At 44.1% G+C, this 21267-nt stretch overlaps 2 protein-coding genes across 9 annotated transcripts in view; one reads left to right on the forward strand and one right to left on the reverse strand.

Annotated features, from left to right (window-relative positions):
- The window catches only part of ANKRD27 (ankyrin repeat domain 27), a 69856-nt gene that overhangs the window by 39392 nt on the left and 9197 nt on the right, over window positions 1–21267 (reverse strand). The window contains exons 1-8 of one of the 8 annotated variants that reach the window (XM_081203960.1): window positions 12422–12558; window positions 4162–4296; window positions 3119–3229; window positions 2552–2708; window positions 1722–1876; window positions 806–865; window positions 642–695; window positions 496–561 (exon numbers count right to left, since the gene is read on the reverse strand). In XM_081203960.1, coding sequence (XP_081060086.1) covers window positions 496–561; window positions 642–695; window positions 806–865; window positions 1722–1876; window positions 2552–2708; window positions 3119–3229; window positions 4162–4263 — 705 coding nt within the window. In that variant the 5' untranslated portion in view covers window positions 4264–4296; window positions 12422–12558. The other 7 variants (XM_081203961.1, XM_081203963.1, XM_081203962.1 and 4 more) reach the window with 7 other exon arrangements.
- Window positions 12999–18667, forward strand: RGS9BP (regulator of G protein signaling 9 binding protein; the record flags this gene model as incomplete). Its single annotated transcript, XM_081203966.1, has 1 exon — window positions 12999–18667. One exon carries the CDS (start codon window positions 12999–13001, stop codon window positions 13710–13712), a length of 714 nt encoding a protein of 237 aa, XP_081060092.1. The 3' UTR covers window positions 13713–18667.

A 21267-nucleotide genomic window follows, 5' to 3' on the forward strand; every position in this document is an offset into this window, starting at 1 on the left:
GGCCCTCCAGAAATCGGTGAACTACAGCCCCCAGCATCCCTAGCCATTGGCCATGCCTACTGGGTCTAATGGGAATTGTAGCAATAGGTAGAGGGACGAAGACACCATCCAGTAGACGAGTACATAGAGCATAGGAAGCTGCCTCAGTATATCAGGCTTGGTCCATCTAGCCCTATATGGTCTACTCTTGATTCTCCAGCTTTTCAGGCAGCTTCTACCTACTCCTTTCTAACTGGAGATGCTAGGGATTGAACCTGGCATCTCCTACATGCAAAACAGGTGCTCTATCGCTGAGCTATGGTTAAGGACAATCAGATAGCCCAAGTGTTTTTCCTTTAAAATACATGTAAGCAATGGTCAGAAATGTCGACATTCACCTTGAGGCAAAAGCCTTTTGATCAAAGTGTACCCTTTCCATAAGTGCTATGATAAGCACCTTATATTCTGGTGCTGGGAAAGTAGGCATTCAAATTGCCAAGGGAAAGTGACACCTACCTCACTCGCCTCGATAGTCCCCACATATTTAAAGATCAGGTCATATAGAGCATGGTGGATGTATATCTGAAACACAAATAAATAAATTGAACCGGAGATGACCGTGTGTTTATGGAATTCCCACTAACAAACAACCCACTACTTACATCCACAGCTTGCTTCATCAGATTCATCTGAGGCTCCTGCTTGGCAAGCATCCTCTAAGGACACGAGAGAGAGAGAGAGAAACGGCAGTGTTAACAGGCACCGTCTGGGGAAGGGGTGGAAAACTGTATTTAACACATACACACACAAACCATTTCATACTCACAAGGTGCGAGTCTCTCAATAACTGCTGAATACATTTGGTGTAGAGGGCATTTACAGAATCCTGGAGACCAAAAAGAAGGACATTATGGAGGACAAAAGGCTGGGCTCAGATGTCACATTAAATCACAAGAGACTCAAGTTCACAAACTCCCACTTCCCCTGACCAGCATGGCTGCCAGGTGGAGCTCAGAAGTTTTCGCTTAACGACAGCTTGCCGTGTTGTCCAAAGTCTGGTTAACTCATGGTTTGTTTCACACAAAACAACTTGTAAACCATGGCACAAGCAGCTGTGGCTAAGCAGAAACAGAACCAAAGCTTATGGACTCACTGAGGTCGAAGTAGAGGAACAGGGAGCACCTGAAGCTTGCTGCAGCTCACTCTTTGTGAGCTATGGTTCAGTGTGCCATCCTAACTGGGCCACTGCGTCAACATGTCTAGGTAGAGGGCCCTTGCAGGGATGGGGGAGAAAGAACATTTAAGAAAGACATGAGGAGAGTCCAAGTTGCTTAACTGGGTGGAGTGCCAGTGCATTCTTTGAGAAGGTACAGTTTCCAGATTAATCTTCCAAAGGTTTAGTTCATGTGGGTGCAGAGCACATTTGCATCAAGTCGGTTACTGTGCTTTATTTATTCTAGAGTTGCACTTGAGCCATTCTCATTATGAAGTAATCTAGCAGCGAGCAGTAACTAAGGCTGCAACTCAATTTTTAAAAAGGTATCTGAAATGGGTTAATCTACATTGATTTGCATATAGCTACAGATTTGCATATAGATAAACTTTTGAAGCAATATGTACTTTTTTTAGACTATGCGTACATGGCACAGAAGAGGCATTCTTCCTGCATAAGAAATGGGAGAATGTTTCTTGCAATAGGCATTTGCAACAGACTAAGGCAGGCTGAAAACAGAGATACTGACTATGTAGTGCCGCAGGATTTTCCTGTCATGATCCTTGAAAGTCCTGTGGAAAGATGCAATGGCTTTATCAAACTTTTCAGCATGTCTCCCCAAGAACTCTCTCACATCTTCAACGTTTTTCAGGGAGTAAGAGTTTGACGGCGTTGAGGATTGTTCTGAAATGGAGGGCAGTTGTCAGTGCACAGAAAGATCTGCAGTTCCTCCTAGCATTAGCAGCAGTTCCTTATTTATTGATTTATTTATGTTGCCAGATACAAAAAGTCATGGCAAGAAACCAGGACTCCCATATTTATTGCTGACCTCTTAACTCTTTTCCTGGCTTCTGAAGAGTCATTTCTTCCAGGAAATGATAATCAGGATGAAGATCCTTCATGCAAGCCTGCTAGGGTGATTTAGCTCTCATCTTTGTCGCCTTATGAAAGGCTTCTGACCTTGCCTTCTAGACCACATAAGCTGTCTGCTCATGGTATATGAAGGTCCTGAAAGAAGTGTTATTGCCCAAGGCTGGCCCTACCATTAGGCAGAGTAGGGTAGATACGTCAGGCAGCAGAGGGTGGAGTGGCAGTGATAGCCACCTAGTCTGTGCCCTCTTGGGTACTTGCCATGTACCTCCTAATATAGTCTGCTGCCCCCTCCAGTGTGGTGGAAGGCATTGCATTGTCACCAGTGTTGTAAAAAGGTTCAATTGCCAGTCCAATCCAATTATGTACATGGAATGGAGCAGCAGAAGGGAAAATGGGACTCTCCTGCCATCTGCCTCAGGCAGCAAAATACCTAGAGTTGGCTTTGTTGAAGTCCAAGGGCTGGCTGAGAAGAGCACTACTACTCACCTTCACTCTCATTTTTTTCTAGCGCATGAGCGATACAAAGGATGCTGAAGCTCTCTTCTCTCTCATTGTAGAAAGTTTCCTCAAAAAGAACAGGCACTGAGCAACGAGGGCTGAAGCCAGCCCCAAGGATGATCAAGCTTCCTTGTATGAAGACTTCCTAAAGGGACAGGAGGAAGGGAAAGGCAAATGAAAAAAGATCAATACCAATGTGAGAAGTACGCAAGCAGAACAATTATTTAGGAATAGTGGTTAGTCATGCAGATTTTGAGAAAGATAAGGCGGCTTCTCCAAAGCAAGACAGGTGCAATCCAAAAGTTAAAACATACTACTCTGCTTTTGAAATGGTATTACGGAATTGATTTTTAAATGTTTGATGGAAGGGCAAGATTGTCCATCAGTTTTAGAGTAAGAAGCCTTCTCTGCTTGAGCTCTTAAAGCATTACTGTTGTCTTCCTTTAGAATTCATTTATTCCACTGAACTTCCTGAGGTTGTAGAGTGGGCTGATGCCTCCACCACTCTCAATGCAAGACTGCACTAGATCCCTGTCCTTAAAACACTTTTTGTACCTTTCCATTCACAGTTTGAAAGTTTTCTTCCGCAGACTTCAGAACGTAGGAGTCAAACTGGCAAGCTGAGATGCTGCTGCTTGAAAGACTTCCTTTGCATGGAACTAGCACCTAAAGAAGTAGTAAGCATGGAGTCAGGTGCATGCACGCACACACACAAAACAGATAAATCCTAATAGTATTAACATTTTGCCAGACAACACTATTTTAAGATGCCAAGTTTTGAAATCAGGCAGTAATATAGTACAGATCAAGAAACCATTACTCACTGGGAGGTGCTCTTCAATCACCACAAATGAGGACAGACCCTGACATGGTGCAGTGGGCTGGGGGAAGGAATACGATATTGTGGGAGGCCACGAGAGCCACCACTTCGTATCTCAAACCCTTAATACTTTGACGCAATGTTTTGTATTCCACCAAGTCCTGCTCAGAGTAGACCTACCAAACTTGACAAACCGAAGTTAATCATGTTCATTAACTTCAGTGGGTCCACTCTGTCCAGGCGTAGCATTGGACACCACCCAGTATTTCCTCCAAGGGCGGGCAGACACAAGTTCAGAGAAGAATAGATTGCACCAAGCAAGTATCATTGTAAACCATCTAAAAAATTGTTGATTTAAAAATTCTGGATTCTCCATGTAGAGTCATCAAAAGATATTCTTATAACAGGGCTAACTCTTGTGGCAACCATTTAAAAGCACCTCACTGAGTGGTCTCTCTACAACTATGCACAGCTCCTCCACTTTTTCTTTTTAAACATTTTAATATTTTTTTACACAAAACTTATCTTTAGAATACGGAATTGGCATCAAGTAACACCCTCCTCCCATTCCCAAAGATGCCTCCACTTTTTTAATGCTTTTGTCATATGTGCAACATGTGATGGTGCAAAAAGCAAAGAAACTTAATAGTATACCACAGCAAAAGTGTAGTTTTCCCATTTTTCCACATCTGTTAAATAGACCCCCTGAACCCAAAGTCCGAACTCATTCCCTGCCAAGCTGTAGGACCCATTTTCTGAAGGCATCAAGTTTACTTACAATTCCGTGGAATTCTGCAACTTTCCTGCAGAGATCAGGACGTCGTTTCTGCATAGCTAGATAAAAAGGGTTCTTCAAGAGGTCTTCATCATACACAGCCATATGGACCCCCCAAGTATCCAATTTAGAGACTTTCTGGAAAGCAGAGAGAGAGAGAGAGAGAGAGAGAGAGAGAGAGAGAGAGAGAGAGAGAGAGAGAGATATCTCCGTGGTCAAAACCCAATTGCTACCATTAGTAACCAGAAGAAAGACACTTCCTATCATTCTTCCCACAGACATAGGCTGCAATCCTATACACACTTATGTCAAAGAAAGCCATATTGAACTCAATGGCACTTGCTTACATAGGATTGCACCACAATACCCCTCTCAACCATTTGCATAATTATGTACCACTATTTCCATGTACACAATTTTATAGAAGAGTATGAAAAAGTCAAATTCTAGGGGGACTGGAGAAGAAGGTGCATTTAGGTCCAACTCTAGTATTAGGCAGAGTGAGGAGGCAACTGCTTCAGGCAGCAAATGTTGGTAGAAAGGGAACAGTATGCAACCTGTATGTGCCAAGCAATCTGCCCTGTGCCCCCTCCAAGCTAAGTGCTGCTGCCTTCAGAGGAAGTGGAGGCAGCTGCCCCATCAGAAGTGTTGAAGAAAGTCAACCAACAGTTCAGTAGGTTTCTGCATATGGACAGGAACGGGTGCCACCCCACCCTTTTTTCCCCTCAAGCAGCAAAATGTCCTGGGTGTTTTCCAGACTATGTGACAGGAGACCAGGGGTGTTTGTTTCTATGCCTTGGAATAGGTGCCACCATCCCAACTCAGTCCCTTGTAACACCAGACACCAGGGATCCACCAATCATTCACTTTCCTCTTCTAAAAAGTCTTCTCAGTAAAGACTGTTATCCCCAGCTGGATTTTAAATTGTGTGCGCGCATATATATATATATAATATGCAGTTGTCCTTTTGTTTTTATATATGCAGTTGTCCTTTTGTTTTTATATATGCAGTTGTTTTACTACTTTTTACTGAATTGGAAATGATTCATGAATAAAATCATTAGTATTCTTGTTTATTAATTATTCACTGGCCTCTGATGGATCAGAAACAGTTTAGACCAATTACTTTCCCATATTGCACCATAAAGGAAACACTAAGCTCTGCTTCAATCTATAGCTGAAGGTTATAAAGTACGAAAAGGAAAGCAAGAAGACCATGATACCAGAGGACTGACTACAGCCCTTGTCTATGCTTCCATTGTATACTCAAGTTTTAATTTCTCTTCTTGCCCAGGACAGTTAAAACCATTCTCAAGGCAGTTTACAACATGAAAAAAATACATACCGTATTGGCCTGAATATATGCCTCACTTTCCCCCAAAATTCTGACCATACGAAGTTAGTGTGGCTTATACAGTATTCGCAACCTTACAGTATGCAGCCAGGAGCGCGGGGCAAACAGTGCCAGGAGCGCAGCAAAGAGGCACCCGCCCCATGCATATTCCCCTGTCCTCTCCCCCAAGGCCAGGAGAGAGCAAGGAAGGGGAAAGACCATCAGCAACACAGCGCAGCCCCCCCCCCCAAGTATGCAGCCAGGAGCAATGAGGAATGGAGCGGCTTATATTCAGGTATTTTTCCTTTTTTTCCTCCCCCCCCCCCCAATTTTAAAGGTGCGGCTTATATTCAAAGCAAAACAAAACAAATAAAACCTTAAAAAGTACACAACCAAATTGAACAATTGCCACATATATAACAATAAAGATACAAAATAAATATACAAAAAATTAAAATCAGTAACAGCAACAACAACTACTCCTAACAATACCCCAGCCCAATAGTTTGTTCGGTCCTCAGCTTTTGTAGCAGGCATCTGTCATGGCCTCACCCTCCTGGACCAGGTGGGGAAAGGCCTACAAGGCAAGGAGCAGGTCTTCCAGGACTCACAACCAAGCCTTGTCTCAAGTCATGTTCAACCCTTCCCAACCAATCTTGCCCACTTCAGAATCCATCCTAGAATGTCAAGTTTCCCATTCCCTCCATTTAAAAAACAAAACACCGGTAGGGTCTATTCATGCTATTTTGCTTCCTTGGGTGAAAACTTAGTTTGCCAAATCCCACCACCACACAAAAATGTTGTAAGTGAACAGGGACCACAGGTTTTTCCCCCCATCATAAGGGTCTCTAAGCAGCAGCACCTTTCCCCCATGCCATTCAGTTGTATGGCTCCTGTTTTAGAGGGAAGAGAAACCACCTACAAGCAGGCTTAAAGATTTCTCAGCTGAGGCCCTCTCTCTGCCCCAGGGGTGGGGAACTGGATCAAATTGGCAGGCCAGATCCAGCATTCCCCCTCTCCATGGACCACTTGGACAAGTGGGAGTGGCTGCCTACCTGTCAATCACCTGACATCAGGTGATCCAACTCTGAACCCAAGGATCAGGGGTGCACTCCAAGCATGCCCCACAATGCTCCCTTTGCAGTCCAAGCTTTAATTCAAGCCTCTCTTCCTTTCCAGTTGTAATCTAGTCCTTTTTGAATTTGGCACCTTTTTCTTGTTGCTGCAAACTCAGAAAGTGCCCGAAACAGGAAAGGCACAATCAGAAGAGCACTTATTATTACTAAAGCTATTACCCATCATTCACCAGCAGGTCCCAGGCCAGGTTACAACCATTTAGAATTCAGAATGGTTAAAACAGATTACAGCTACATAATAGGGAGGACCTTAAAACACACATCTCAGATGCCAAAGGTGAGGGCAAAGAGGCACATACCGTACTCAAAAGGAAGTTCTTTATTCTTCCTTTACAATTTGGCCCTAAGGGCTGATATGTCCTGTGCCTGACAGTATCTCATCAGGTGATGAACAGGTGGGCATGGCATGGTCCAAACCATGCTGTGGGCTAAATGGGGAGACCAGGCAGGCCTAACTAGAATTCCCCACTGCTACTCTACCCAGTGCATGAGGCTATGCTCTGGGACACAGCTGGAGCCTCTTGATAAAGCCTATTGATTAGGACAGGCCCATTTCAAGAAAATTTGGAGTTCAGAATCTCTGTATAGTCTTGAATAGATCAAGCAAAGATGCCCAGTTTGCAGCTGCCAAGAGAAACCTGAAGGATGCCACTAACTAGTAAACACAACATAGCTTTATAAGCCAAGCAGTACCAACAGCTACAATCATTCTAAGGGCAAAAACAATTGGTGATTTTAATCGGGAACGCTGCTGCTTAGTTATAAGTGTAGCATCTATAGCTCATGGCCAAATGCAGATGGGATCATAACGCAAATAGACAGTGATATAAAGTAATTTTGATATTGACAGATGGTAGCTCTGATGGGCCAGAAGAAGTAGTTCCAAGTGATGGCAAGACAGCAGGCAATTCCCAGCATATGGGATTACATGCTGCAAGTGACAAGTCTAAACTGCTTAGTAGCAACAGAACAGATACAAGCCAAGCCACACTAACAGTTGCTCCCAGAACCAGCTGGCAGACTATATCTTCTCTCCAACACTTCATTCTTCCTTAGTTTACTTTATGCTGAGGGGAGTTGATGGACATACCCATGGTCAGCCTCTTGGTGAACCAATCAGAGCTGGTTAAAACAATTCAAAACTTGACAGTTAAAACTGTTAGATAGGGGTTGACGACCTGCAGAGACAGGGACCAGTTCTGATGGGGATTTGGGGTTATCTTGGCACAGCAAACTACTATGATTCCTGAAGAGTAAAAATCCTAGAAGGGGTTGTGAGAGTGTTCCCCCTGGGGTAGTAGTAATAATAGCCATTCTAGATGGAAATAGTCTAACTTGAGAAAAGGTTCAAAGAAGAGTGCTGAATAATGTAGAATATGGAAAAACAGGGGAATATGTCAGATGCAACCCTAGGCCCCCTATCTGCCCTGGATTCACACTTAGCAGGTGTGTTGTGATACCTTTAGCATTGCATTACGTCTTTTCTCAGAGTGGCTCAGGAAAACAGAGGGTTATCCCCTTTTTACAGTCAACACCACTCTCCACAGTAGGGTAGGCAGAGGGATTGCAATTAGCCAAAGTTCATAGAAGAAAGTTTGAACTAGAGCCAAAGCCATGTTAGACGTTTAGAGGAAAACCACATGACACAGCCACCAGAAAAGCATGTGGAGGAATCACTTGATTAATGCTCTTGCATATAAAAAGGCATATATAAGGAAGTACTAGCCTAGCCCTCTCCTCCTAGTACAATAACATGGAAGATTATGTATCCCTGAACCTATATTCTTATACCCCAGGAAGGATTATCACTAGATATTTTTTTTAACATGTGTTACGGGATGTGGTCATGTGCCGATACCACACAATATTACCCTGCTTGGCAAACAAACATTTCACAGCATTCTAGCAGGTCACATTTGTTGGATGGTTCTCGCATAAATGCCACAAGCCCACCTCTAAACAGGTTTAGCAATGCAAGACAATCAAGCATGTTTTCAGGAAATATTCCAAGGTCACTTGTGTGGATGAGTCATCTTCTGACATTGTTAAGTTTATGAGGTGGCTAAAGCAGGGTCTGTTTTTGCATCTGTTAAGCAGAGCATTTTCACAATGACTAAGGCAGTTAAACTTAACTTCAATGGGTCCATTCTTTTACAGCTACAGCATCAAATGACTGGGGGGAAAGGAAAGCCAAACCTCATTTAAAGCAAGCAAATGATCTCAAGCACGTCCCACAACCATGTCTCACCCCAGGATATCCTGCAAAGTTTGAGGCAAAAGCCTAGTAGTTCTGTCTATGAAAAACATACCCACTTAATATTCTTGTATATCCCAACACATAACCAAGTTAATTTAAAAACTGTACTATTTGATAAGACTATTCTCTTACATCGGAGATGGGAAGCCTCAGGCCCAGGAGCCAAATGCAGCCTTCTAGGGCCCCTTTATCCAGCCATGGGCCTCTCCCCAGGCCACACACCCTGGTTTTTAGGCAACACCCCTCACTAGCTCTGCTTTGCATTTCCCTTTGACTGTTTTTGCTGGCAGAACTATGTCCCTGATTTCTGATAATGCTTCTAGCTTGTGTGAATGAAGGACAGAGAGGAGTGTGTATGTGTAGAATTTAGCCTCTTGTACAAAGATAAAATTCACATTTGTTGCTCTGCCCACATTGGCCTATGGCCAATCCCACAAATGGCATGTGGCCCCCACAAGTGAATGTGACACTGAGCTGAAAAGTTCTCTGCCTAAGCCGTACATGGCTTTACAGCTTCTGGCCTACTACTCTTAATGGCCAGCTGATAGGAACCAATTGCTATGAGATAGTCAATCATCCCTCCATTGTGTCTGAAGAGATAGCCAAAGATTCAAGGTGGTGACTCCACACACACCAATTAATGGAAGGGGCTGAGCAATAGTTTGGGCATAAATGAGGCAGAGCAGTCAGAATTAGCTAAATGCTAGAAGTATATCTGGGGTCTGGCCTGTTCTCTGGGGATTTGATATGGTGTAATAGATCTTCTACTTCATGGGGTGTCTGCTCTTTCTCTGCATTCCTGTTTTACTTGTTTATTTGTAGATTGAGCAAAGAAATACAGTTAAGCGCTCCAATCCAGAGAAAGCTAAACTCAGAGCAAGCTACCCCATAACTGAATTGCTCGGGGAAGTGAAGAGTCCATGCCACAAAGGCTGGGTATGCACTCCCATCTTCTCTGAATCCAATGCATGCCCACCACTTATTTGGGAAGTCATGTACACACAATGTTGGCTCCAATTTATATCTTTCTATCCTGTTGCATCCTGTGAAATTGAGAAAAAGAAGACTTAGCTGTATTTTAAGATGCCAATGTGTCTACATTCAGTATTTTGGCTTCAGACCAAGAAGTTTATCTCCAACGCTCACTCCCACCTTTTGAAAATCATTACGTTCTAATTGTACTCACTTTTATTTGGCCCACTTAACTTACAAAACAGGCATGCAATAATGCAATTTGATAATTGAGCCACGGAGTTCAGAGTGCAGAGCTTGTGGTCTTTCAAAACAGACTATTTACAACAAGAAGCTGTAGTGTGGATGGAATGCTCTGGTTAGGGCTCCAGCCACACTGCCATCTTCCAGAATACTCTGCTCCCTCTCCCTCTCCCACCCACACACCCTGTTCAGCATTATGTGGTCAGTGAGGGCACAATCTTCACTGGGCTGGGGGTTTGAGGGGTGCCCTTATCCCCCACCCTGCAAAATAAGTTGGCTCAAGACACTGGTGAAGTTGCTGCTTTGACAAACTTGAAAAGCAGTGTTCGCATAAGCTCTTTCCAAGAAAGTCAGTTGACAAGATGTGGTACCGATTTAAACGCCCAGCCACATGACTTATCAACGTTCTACTTAGAAATGCTCCATGCATAATTTTTCGTAACTCAAAACTGATGCTTCCTATGTTGCTTTGTTAACTGCATACAAGGAGTGCACTTGCTTCCAAGCAGCCACTGATTTCTAACACACAAGCTTTTAGCATAATGCCTGCCACTATCTTGGAAACAAAACTAGTGAATCTAAGCAAAACAACAAGTGGAACTCAACCTCCATGTAGATAAAAACCCTCAACTTATATAAAGGTAGGGTACCAAACCCCAACATTTAACTTTAAATAAGGGGGGGGGGTGAATGCTAGTAAATGAAGAATTGGGCTTCTGCTAGGATGTGAACTATACTATTCTTCACACACAAGTCATCGTGTCCCCCACCTCACCCCCAGAATTCGTCAAAACTCTTAATAAAAATGCTTTATTACACTTGTTTCTTTGTATTATGCAAGGCATCTTGAAAATTACAAATAAAAGTTTCACTTTGAGAACATGGCCTACATATCACTTAAGTCATCGTGTTCTCACCCATGTTTACTCAGCAGCAGGTGCCTGCTGTGGGATTTATTCCTAAATGAGTGTCTAGAATTGCAGGCATGCAACCCAACATAAATGCATGTTTCTTCAGAGTCGGGCCCCCACCAAGTTCAGTAGGGGGCTTACTCTGAGCAGATACTATGCATTGCCTCCTTAAAAATCCTATACTTATTGGAAATAAGATAAAACTGAATTTAGTGGACCTCACATCAAAGCAGACAAGAGTAGGATTCTAGTCTCTTGAACACCAGTCTATGGGATGGTAAAGCCAGTCACAATGCAATTCTATACATGCCTACACAGCAGGAAGCTCCACTGGACTTACTCCTAGGTAAATTGATATAGGGTTACTGTCTTAACTGCTTAATTACTGTCTTTGCCTGCTAGAAGGATACTATGTCATGGTGGGTATTTTGGAATATGTGCTTTTAGCTACTTTACATAAAAGTTACCATCAATATCCTGTTTTCCAGCCAAAAAAATTAAGTTTACCAATGTATTTATGTGAATTTAAAGCATTTATGAACTGCTTAATGTTTCAAAAATGCCCAACGGATTCAAACATGTCCTTCCACAGAGGAGTTACAGAGAAGCCCACACTGGAAAGACTGCAGACCACAACTTCCTGTGTGGACAGAAAGTACATTGCAATAACTCCTCTTTTCAGAATCCTATGCATAACTACGGTAGTTGGGGGCAAGCCCCATAGAGCTCAGTGGCATTTGCTTCAAAGTAAAACATGCAGGATTGCACCGCTGCATTCCCGATGAAGTCTCCAGTTACACCAAACACTTTCCAGGGACTGCCTCAAGGGAAGCAATAAGCCCCTAACGCTTCTTCCCCTCTGAACTTTTCTGTATCACCCTGCAACTTCACTCCGTTTGCAAAGCAGCACTTACTGAAAGGACACGTCCAAGCACTCCAACGCCCGAAAGCAGGAAGCGGAAAGGAAGCAGCTCACGACACACGCGACATTGGGCTGCAGGGGGCCCCCAGTTCCCTTCCAGCCGCCTGCCGCCAAGAAGCGCCCGCACTGGCCCAGGCTGAGGACCAAACCCCGCAGGAGAGGCCTGGAGGGAATCCGCTGGCCAGGACGCCTCTCGGCCGGCGCTCAAGCGCTTCAAGCTCTGGCCCCCCCGGACTTCCTGGCTCACTGGCCTCCCGAGCCACCGAGTGCGACCAGGGCTCCTTGGCGGACGCCCTCGCTCGCCGCCTTCCTGCGCCCCCGGCCCCCCTACAGCCGCCCAGAGCCTTGCCTCTTCCTCGCCAAGCCACCGAGGCGGGCACTTCCCAGCAGGCCAGCCAATCCGCCGGGCCGTTTCCACAGCCGCTTCGACCACGTCTGCTCAGTAAGCAGCCCGAGAAGGTGGAGCTTGGGGGGGGGGGGGAGGCTCACCGAAAAGCAGCAGCAGGAGCAGCCGGAAAAGCAGATGCGGCGTTCGACGGAGAGAAGAGGAAGAGCAGAAGCCCGGCGGTGGTGGTGGTGGCGGCGGCGGAGGCGACTCTGAAAAGCTGAGCTGGGGGCCCCTGTGATTGGCTCCAGAAGCTCCAGCTGTGCGCTATTTAAGGCCGGCAGCCCGGCGCCTGCTCGGGAGCCCGAGCGCACTTAAAGGGAGCCGGAACGGAGCTCAGCCTCCCGAGGAAGGCACAAGACAGCGAGGGCGGCCAGCTAGCTCTCCTGACACCTGTCTTTCACCTCCTGCGGTGGCGTTTCCTAAGGATGCTGGAGAGCAACCAGTCCAGGGCGAGGCTCTTTCTCGCTCGCCCAAGATCCAGGCGTTGCGCTGACTCCAGCAGGCGGTGAGCGGCGCGGGCTGTGGGCGATCGGGGGGCTCTGCCATGTGCGCGGGGTCCGGAGACGGAGCCACCGGGGCTGAGCTTCGAAGGAGGGGCGGCGGGGGGAGGAGGAGCAGCAGCAGCGCGTAGGGCCGTGAGAAGCAGCGGCAGCCCGGTTGCCCCGGCCGGCGCGCGCCATGGCGAAGGATGAGTGCAAGGCGCTGCTGGACGCGCTGAGCAAAGTGACGGCCTGCTACCGGCACATGGTGCTGACCATCGGCGGCACCTCGGACTCGCAGAACCTGCGCGAGGAGCTCAAAAAGACCCGGCAGAAAGCCCAGGAACTGGCGGTGGCCAACCGCAACAAGCTCACGGCCGCCTTGCGGGACAAGACGGTGAGCAAAGAGGACAGGGCGGAATTCGAGCGGCTTTGGGTCCTCTTCTCCACCTGCTTGGAGATCCTGGAGACCGACATGCGGCGCGCCCTGGAGCTGGGCCAGGAGTTCCCCCTCAACGTACCCAAAAAGCCGCTCATCCAGACGGGGATGAGCGGCGGCACCTCCGGGGTGGCCGCCCGGGCCATGAGCGTCCAGAACATGAAATACGAGGCGGACAACAACATCGACGTGGTGGATTTGAAGGACCTGGAGAACGAGATCAACCAAGTGGGGGAGATGATGTACGAGATGGAGATGAAAGTCAGCGTCCCGCAATGGACGGTGGAGGCCAAGCAGGACCCCGGGGCGGAGCTCAAGTCCACCATCAGCGTGGGCGCCTCCTCCATTGGCATGATCGAGGTGGAGGAGAGCAAGGCCTTTTGCGATATCAGCAAAGTGCTGGCCGGCATCATCTTCACGGCTGTCCTCCTCATCGCCATCATCCTGGCCGTGTGTGTGGCAAAGCTCTCCTAAGGTGGGGGATGCCAGGTTCAGGAGAAGAGTTTGGCTTTTCTTGATGAGGGAGAAAAAGGAGAGGCGTTTGTTCCCCCAGATTATGGTTTTCCAAGCAAAAGGGTGGAGGGAGGAGGCGAGTATGAGATGGGATCCTGTGCCGGAATAAGGGGCAGGGGATGTGTTCTGTTCAAGTCCTAAGCCTGAGGATTTGTGCGATATTCTAGCTTTAAAGAACAGTCCATCTAAGGTATGTGGGTATTACAACTCCCAGCCATAGTAGGGATTTGTTCGCTATTTATAGATGATTATTCTCAGTAAGCAGAAAAAAAGTATTGTTTGTGAGTAGGTTCTACTGTTGGTCCATGTTTACAAACTGATTACAAATTGCACATGATTTGGAGATGGGAATTAATTCAGTGGCAAAATGGAGACACCTATAAATTTACATATAATTTCCAACAAACGTAAATGATGTTGTGGTCCTGAGCTGAAGATTTGTTTTCTCTCTCTAAAAGAAGTGTGCTTTTAGCCCTGGGTGCTAAGCCTGATAGTATTATTTTTTTGTGGGAGGGGGAGTTTAGAACCAAATGGTTTAAGAGACCTGAACTTCTTTTGTTTTATCGGAACTAATTGCACTTTGGCACAGCATACACTGTGAAATGCAATCCAAATCTGCAGAAGAAAGATTAAGCACCATTTACAGAGACCTTAAGAAGCTCTGTGTTCAATTCACTGTTGCATAACATATTCTACCACTTATAGTTTGCTGTGGGGTAGAACCAGTTCAGCTTCTTTGTTCACTGTCAGTCAAGTTTAAATGCCCATTTGGACCAAATCTTCCAGAAAGGATGCTGCATTACAGTGTGCACACATGCTGCATTATATATAATGCATATATCACATACCCACAGTATGATTTACTCCCTAGTAGGTGTATTCATTGCCTTGAAATCATGTATGGATACACATACCTGAGCTGGGAGCAAGTCCCAGTGAATTCAGGATTTAATTCTGAGTAAATAAGATCGCACTGCACAACTCCCCTGGTTTGTGCATGGAAGCTGAACAGTATTTCTAAAACAGTGAAGCTAGAGTGCAGCAAGATCCCAAGTATGTTTACTCAGAAGTAAACTCTACTGAGTTAAATAGGACTTGCTCTCTGGTAAATGTGTTTTGAATCAAAGCTTTAAATGCAGGCTCTGGCTATAATCCTGAGCATACTTATAAAGAAGATTCCATTTATTTCAGTGGGACTTTCATATAATGTGTTTCAGATTTGGGGTGTCAATGTGGCCTAAAAACAAGCCACTATCACTGATTTTTTTAATGCTGTAACAGGACGTTAAAACCTATGAATCTGCCTTGTGCCAAGTCAGACCATTAGTTCATCTAACACAGCATTATGTTTCTTCACTCACTGGCAGTGGCTCTCCAGGGCTTCAGACAGGGGTCTTTCCCAGGCTTACCTGGAGATTCCAGAGAACCCTTTCCTGTGCTTGAGCTCCACTCTGATTCTATGGTGCAAAGAAGAGGCATGATCTCACGTTGACAGTCTGAAGTTTACACATGTACATCTCCTATTACTGTTAATGAGATTTACATATGTACCTGCCAGAGCCAAGAAGATTAGAATCAATCTTATAATCCTGACATACCCAAGACCTGGCACAAATGTGACTTGGATGGCAGCATTTGAGCACAGGGCTGTTGGAGCTAGTGGAGCTAGATAAACATTATGTAAAAGAGAGCATTGCTCCTCTTTTAAGCTGTCTGTGGAACAGTATCTTTAAAGGGGATGCATGAGGCATTCCTGTGCAGACAAGGCCCTATCTGAAATGGCTTTTAAAGCAGAGTTTCATTTCAGTCACAGCAGATTGTCAAGAACAGCAGTTCCACTCATTCAAACTACAAAGGTGTTACTGAACATTTCTAACCTCTTTAGCTGCAATTAGCAGCTCCAGGCAACAAAGTTAAGCAACTGAAAGTGTGGTCCCATCCCTGTCTACTTAGCAGTAAGTGAGACTTACTTCTGAATAAACGTGCTTAGGACTGTATTGCTCATGTACACAAAACATGCTTCTCTACTTGCCCCTTGGATTAACTGAGTTCATTGAAGTGGTGAGAAGATTTACAGGTCAAGCTTCAACCTCTTCAAACTTTTAAGTGCACAAGTCGGTGAAAACCTTAATCTGAACCCTTGGGTCTAACAAGTTACAATTGTCCAGTGTCAGATTTCCTAGCAATGGTGATACGTGTTTTGGACTGGCATTGTGATAGTGATATACTTTGCATGATAGGATGCCCTAAGTTCCTTTACACGAGTTCCTTAAGAGCTACTTCCACTTTCTCTATACCCATGACGGTGAACCTTTTTCAGCCCAAAGTTCACATTCCCTTCTGGGCAACTTTCTGGAGAGGATGTGTGGCCTCAGGAGAGTTCCAGTGGCTGAATAGAGAGACCTGGAGGCACATTTGGGCCCCAGACCTGAAGTTCACCCCTGCTCTAGACAGGACTGATCTACATGGTCTAACACTATGGGCTAGCTCATTACATTTAAATCAATTGGCTAACTCAAGAGCATCCACCCACCCAGCAACTGCTACAAGGCTAACAAGAATATATTGTGTGATTACTAAGAAGCAGGCAGCAAAATCTTATACCCTGACCCTAAGTCACTTGGGCTAAGAGCATGAGTCTCCTATTGACAAATCTGTTAAGTTTTATTAATAGAGCTATCCTGAATGTAATACTTGGAATTACCGTAGGTCCCATTAATTTCAAAGGAACTTCCATATGGCATGTTTAGGATTAGTATGCTTGTCTCATTAATATCCTTGCAAACTGGATACGTGCAACCCAGTTCTCTGTATATTTACACGGAAGGTTATGTTGGACTCAATGGATGTCGGCAAACCTAAAAACACTTGAAAGCTAGTCAACATTGGGATAAGTGGGACCTACATGCAATAGGATCAGGCTGCACAGCTGCAATGCTTTTTGTACTTACTTGGAAGTAAAGTCCCATTGAACATAGCTGGACTTTAACTTCTGAGACAACATGCATAGGAGGCAGGGCTGCCAGTGAAAATCTATAGGTTCTGCCTTCAAATGCATATACTTAGGTATGTACCTGGCAAATCTATTAAGACTAATGATTTACTGACCAGTCTTGAACTATTTCTATGTGAGTCCTACGTCATACCCACATTAGTTTCCTTAGAATTTTAAGTTTACACTTATTTACTTGTAAGCCAAAACTTAAAATTCTCTGCATACAGGTAGACCATATTTCAAGTCAAATATGTTCAAGATAGACTTCTGTCCTACAGGGATTTTATGGGAAAGAATGCCCCGTAAGTATGCACAGAATGAGAGCCTAACTCCGTAACTTGCTTCTCTTTAGGAATGAACCATTAATCTTCCTAAATATAAGTTATCTGAGTAAATTTGTGCTGAATGTTTGCAGGCAGCACTGGACAGCAGGCCGTCAAACAAGTCTTGGTTCTGTAGAGGTTGCAACCAGGCAAGACTTCAAAGCATGTTAACACATAAATAAATCCTCCTGTGTTCAATAAGCAAGACAGCAGCCTTAATTACTCAAGGTATCAAAAGTGTTTTGATATTTGATTGTAAATATGTGTTTAGTCCAAAATGGAATTGAGAGGTGGGATTTGGATTTTATGTATTTGATGTCAAAACTGTGTGCTCATATTGGTGCTAAAGTACCTATCTTTGCATATGTAGATAGACTCAAACTGCTGCTATTGATCCTGTGTTCTGACCACTGTTTCACTTCAAACATTGTTCATGAGAGGTAGTGACGGCTGTCTTCACTGCTACAAGGGCTAGACCTTTTTCTTCAGTGTGATTCACAAACTTTGCACTTAAAGCTGGTCTGCAAATAGCATTTTTAAACTTGAGAGTGGGGGAACTGCATAGTTGGATTGCAGCTAGCAGTATTTTAATCAGAAACAGATTCTATATTCTTTGCACATTTAGAACTCCAAGGGTTGCATTTGTTCTGGAACAAACAGGAAATCCAGATTCAATAACTTTTTTTTTAGTTCCAACTTGGGTGCAGTCATTTCTCTACTCATCTTTGTAAAAGTTTCAGGTTTGAGATGTAAATCTATTATGCTGACATACAAGATTTGTTTTCCAAATGATCTAAGACACAGGATTGCCACTATCTAATTACCTAATGGGTCCACCATTAATCTCCCATGATCGCCCAGTGTAATCACATGCGCAATGTGACCTGGGCACAGCTGCCTGACGCATGGGTTACTAAGCTGACCAGATGCAAAGGGGGTCAAGACTCTCATACCTTTAAATAGTGGTATGGAAGAAGACATTTTGACAGGTTTAGCCTGCTAGGCAGAAATCAATGGAATAAAATATAACAGCTAAAATTCTATGGAAATGTGAAAGATATGAGACACTGGAAGAACTTTATGACAATAAGAGCTGTCCGACAGTGGAATGGACTCCCATGGAAGATGGCAGTCTCTCCTTCCTAAGAGGTTATTAAGCAGAGGCTGGATGGTCATCTGTCATGGATGCTTTAGTTGAGATTCCTGCATTGCATGGGGTTGAACTAGATGAGCATTGGGGTACCTTCTACAGTGCAATTCTATTATTCTGTGTCCTCTGCACCGGTCTCCCTATGGGCAATGAGAGCAGAAGGTAGCAATCATTCCAGCTTGTTTTGTGGGAATAAATTACTGTTGAATTATTAGAAGTTGCACTTCAGGCCACCCCAGTCAAAACTTGGTTTCACCAAATTCATGGACATTTGTCACTGCCAAAAATAAAAGCCCGGCACATCTCTAAACCCTCCAGAAGTTTTTTAAAGGCTAAGGGACCTATCTTGATTGATAAACTGGTTTAGAGGGCATAAGAGAGCTTGAAAATGTTATCCATGTTTTAGAGACCATTTGTAACTTAAAAGGTGAAGTGAGAAAAACCAGAAAGCTAATTTCTCTTTTTGTGGTAGAATTAATATATGCCCATTCACATATTTAAATGGAGCGTGCCTAGCTGTCCTGGAAATATTACATATTGCAGCAATACAAATTAGTTTCCACATTAAGTACTTCACATTAAGCAACATAATTAAGCAAAGAATTGCTAAGTAGTATAACTCCAGTAAATTTACATTATGGGTCTTTATATCCAAGTTGCTATAAAGCGGGGATAGGGAGCCTCTGGCCCAAGGGCCAAATGTGGCCCTCCAAGCCTCTGTCTAGCCCTTGTGACTTTCCCAACAGCACACCCCTTGTCCTTCAGCAGCCCTGCTTCACATCTTCTTTCAGTTTTTGCTTGGCCCAGAACAGGCAATTAAACGGCCATGTCTGTGAGCACTTAAAAAAGGATGCTGTAATTACTGAGATCCAGCATGGGTTTCTCAAAAACAAGTCATGCCAGATGAACCTCATTTCTTTTTTGGTGTTTCAGGGGAATGCCGTGGACATAGTATATTCTGATTTCAGTAAGATTTTCCCCATGATATCATGGTTCCTCGTCATCCTGAAAAAAGTGACAAGTTGGTGCCACAGGATTCTGTCCTGGGCCTGTTGTTGTTCACCATCTTTATAAATGACTTGGCTTGGATGAAGGAATTGAGGGTATGCTCATTAATTTGCAGATGACACCAAACTGGAAGGGATAGCTAATGCTACAGAAGACAGAATTGGGATTAAAACTGACCTTAACAGATTAGAGAACTGGGCCCAAACAAACAAAATGAATTTCAATAGGGACAAATGTAATGTTATACACTTAGGCAAGAAGAACCAACTGCACAAATATAAGATGGGGGACACCAGGCTTGCCAGCAGTATATGCAAAAAGGATCTAGGGGTCTCAGTAGACCACAAGCTTAACAAGAGTCAACCATCTGATGCAGCAGTAAAAAAAGCTAATGCTATTCTAGGCTACGTCAACAGAAGTTTAGTGTCTAAATCAAGGGAAGTAATAGTACCACTATTCTGTCTTGGTCAGATCACACCTGGAGTACTGTCTCCAGTTCTGGGCACCACCATTTAAGAAGGATAATGACAAGCTGGAATGAGTGCAGCAGAGAACAACCAAGATGATAAAGGGTCTGGAAACCAAGTCTTATGAGGAAAGGTTGGGGGGGTTGGGTATGTTTAGCATGGAAAAGAGGAGATATGAAGGCCATCTTCAAATATCTAAAGGGCTGTCACATGGAAGAAGGAACAAGCTTGTTTTCTCCTCCAGAGGATAGGACCATAACCAATAGATTCATGTTACAACAAAGAAGATTCCAATTGAACATTAGGAATAACTTTCTGATGGTAAAAGCTCTTTAACAGTGGAATGGACTCCCTCAGGTGGTGCAGTCTCCTGCATTGGAGGTTTCTTAGCACAAATTGGATGGCCATCAGTACTTTAGTTGAGATTCCTTAATTCAGACTTCCTCAACCTTGGCCCTCCAGATGTTTTGAGACTACAATTCCCAGCATCCCTGACCACTGGTCCTACTATCTAGGGATGACGGGAGTTGTAGGCCAAAAACATGTGGAGAGCCAAGGTTGAGGAAGCCTGCCTTAATTGCAGGTGGCTGGACTAGATGACCCTCAGAGTCCCTTTCAACTCTACAATTCTACGATTTATATCTTAGTGTTTGAGCCACTAGATTGTGATGTACTGAATATATTTTACACACAAGATCACATTCGCTCGGGTTGCACATTAACGGTAATCTGAACAATTTCTTGGCACAAATGTACAAGCATTTAGACTCTTAGAGGAGAGATTGCTGGCACTTTGCTCTTGGTCTAGTCTTCTGCAGCTGTGAGCTAAGCCATGGTTTAACCTAGTAAGTCATCTGACCCTGGGCTCATAGTTTGTCCCCTCCAGGCAAATCATAAGCTGAAAGCCGAACAAAACTCGGTTACAGCTCATGGTTTCTTGGGAATGAAAACAAACCACAAGCCTTGGTTCATACAACATGCTCCAGGACTGAAGAAGCAAAGGAGCCACAATCTCCATTTGGACCAACCCATGGTTTGGCTTAGGTGTTATGTATAAACTGGATCACAAATTTAAAGCAGAAGCTTGGCTTTTGTGTATGTATGTACACACACACACACTTCTAAAGGCCTGGTTATTTTCTTATGTTTACAGCCTTAGTAATTTTTAAGAATGTATATATTCACTGGAAAAGGCAGAGGGAGTCTCTCTTTTTTTTTGTAAAATAAGATTTTTAAAAAATCAAACTTTGCTGTATTTTACAGAGGATGACAAAGTAAAGTAATGTATTACGACCATGATGATAGCCCAGTAATTATAAATACAGAGTGTGCAATATAAAAGGAAATAAGCACTTTTGATTTATAACATGCAGGTTTTACTTCAAAATGTTTTGTCAGGTTCATATTACAGAATTGTTTTAGTATGAATATGGAAGTGTTAAAATATTATAATGAGCTGGCATCATTCCATCTGAGCAAAAGTGTTGCTTTTGTGCTCAGGATAAAGCCTGTTGCTATTATTTATTTAAAATAAAGCCTGTTCTGTCAACTTGCCAACCTGTTTGTGACAGTC

The sequence above is a fragment of the Podarcis bocagei genome (genome assembly GCF_964188305.1).
Source record: "Podarcis bocagei genome assembly, chromosome: 7".
Taxonomy (NCBI): Eukaryota; Metazoa; Chordata; class Lepidosauria; order Squamata; family Lacertidae; genus Podarcis; species Podarcis bocagei.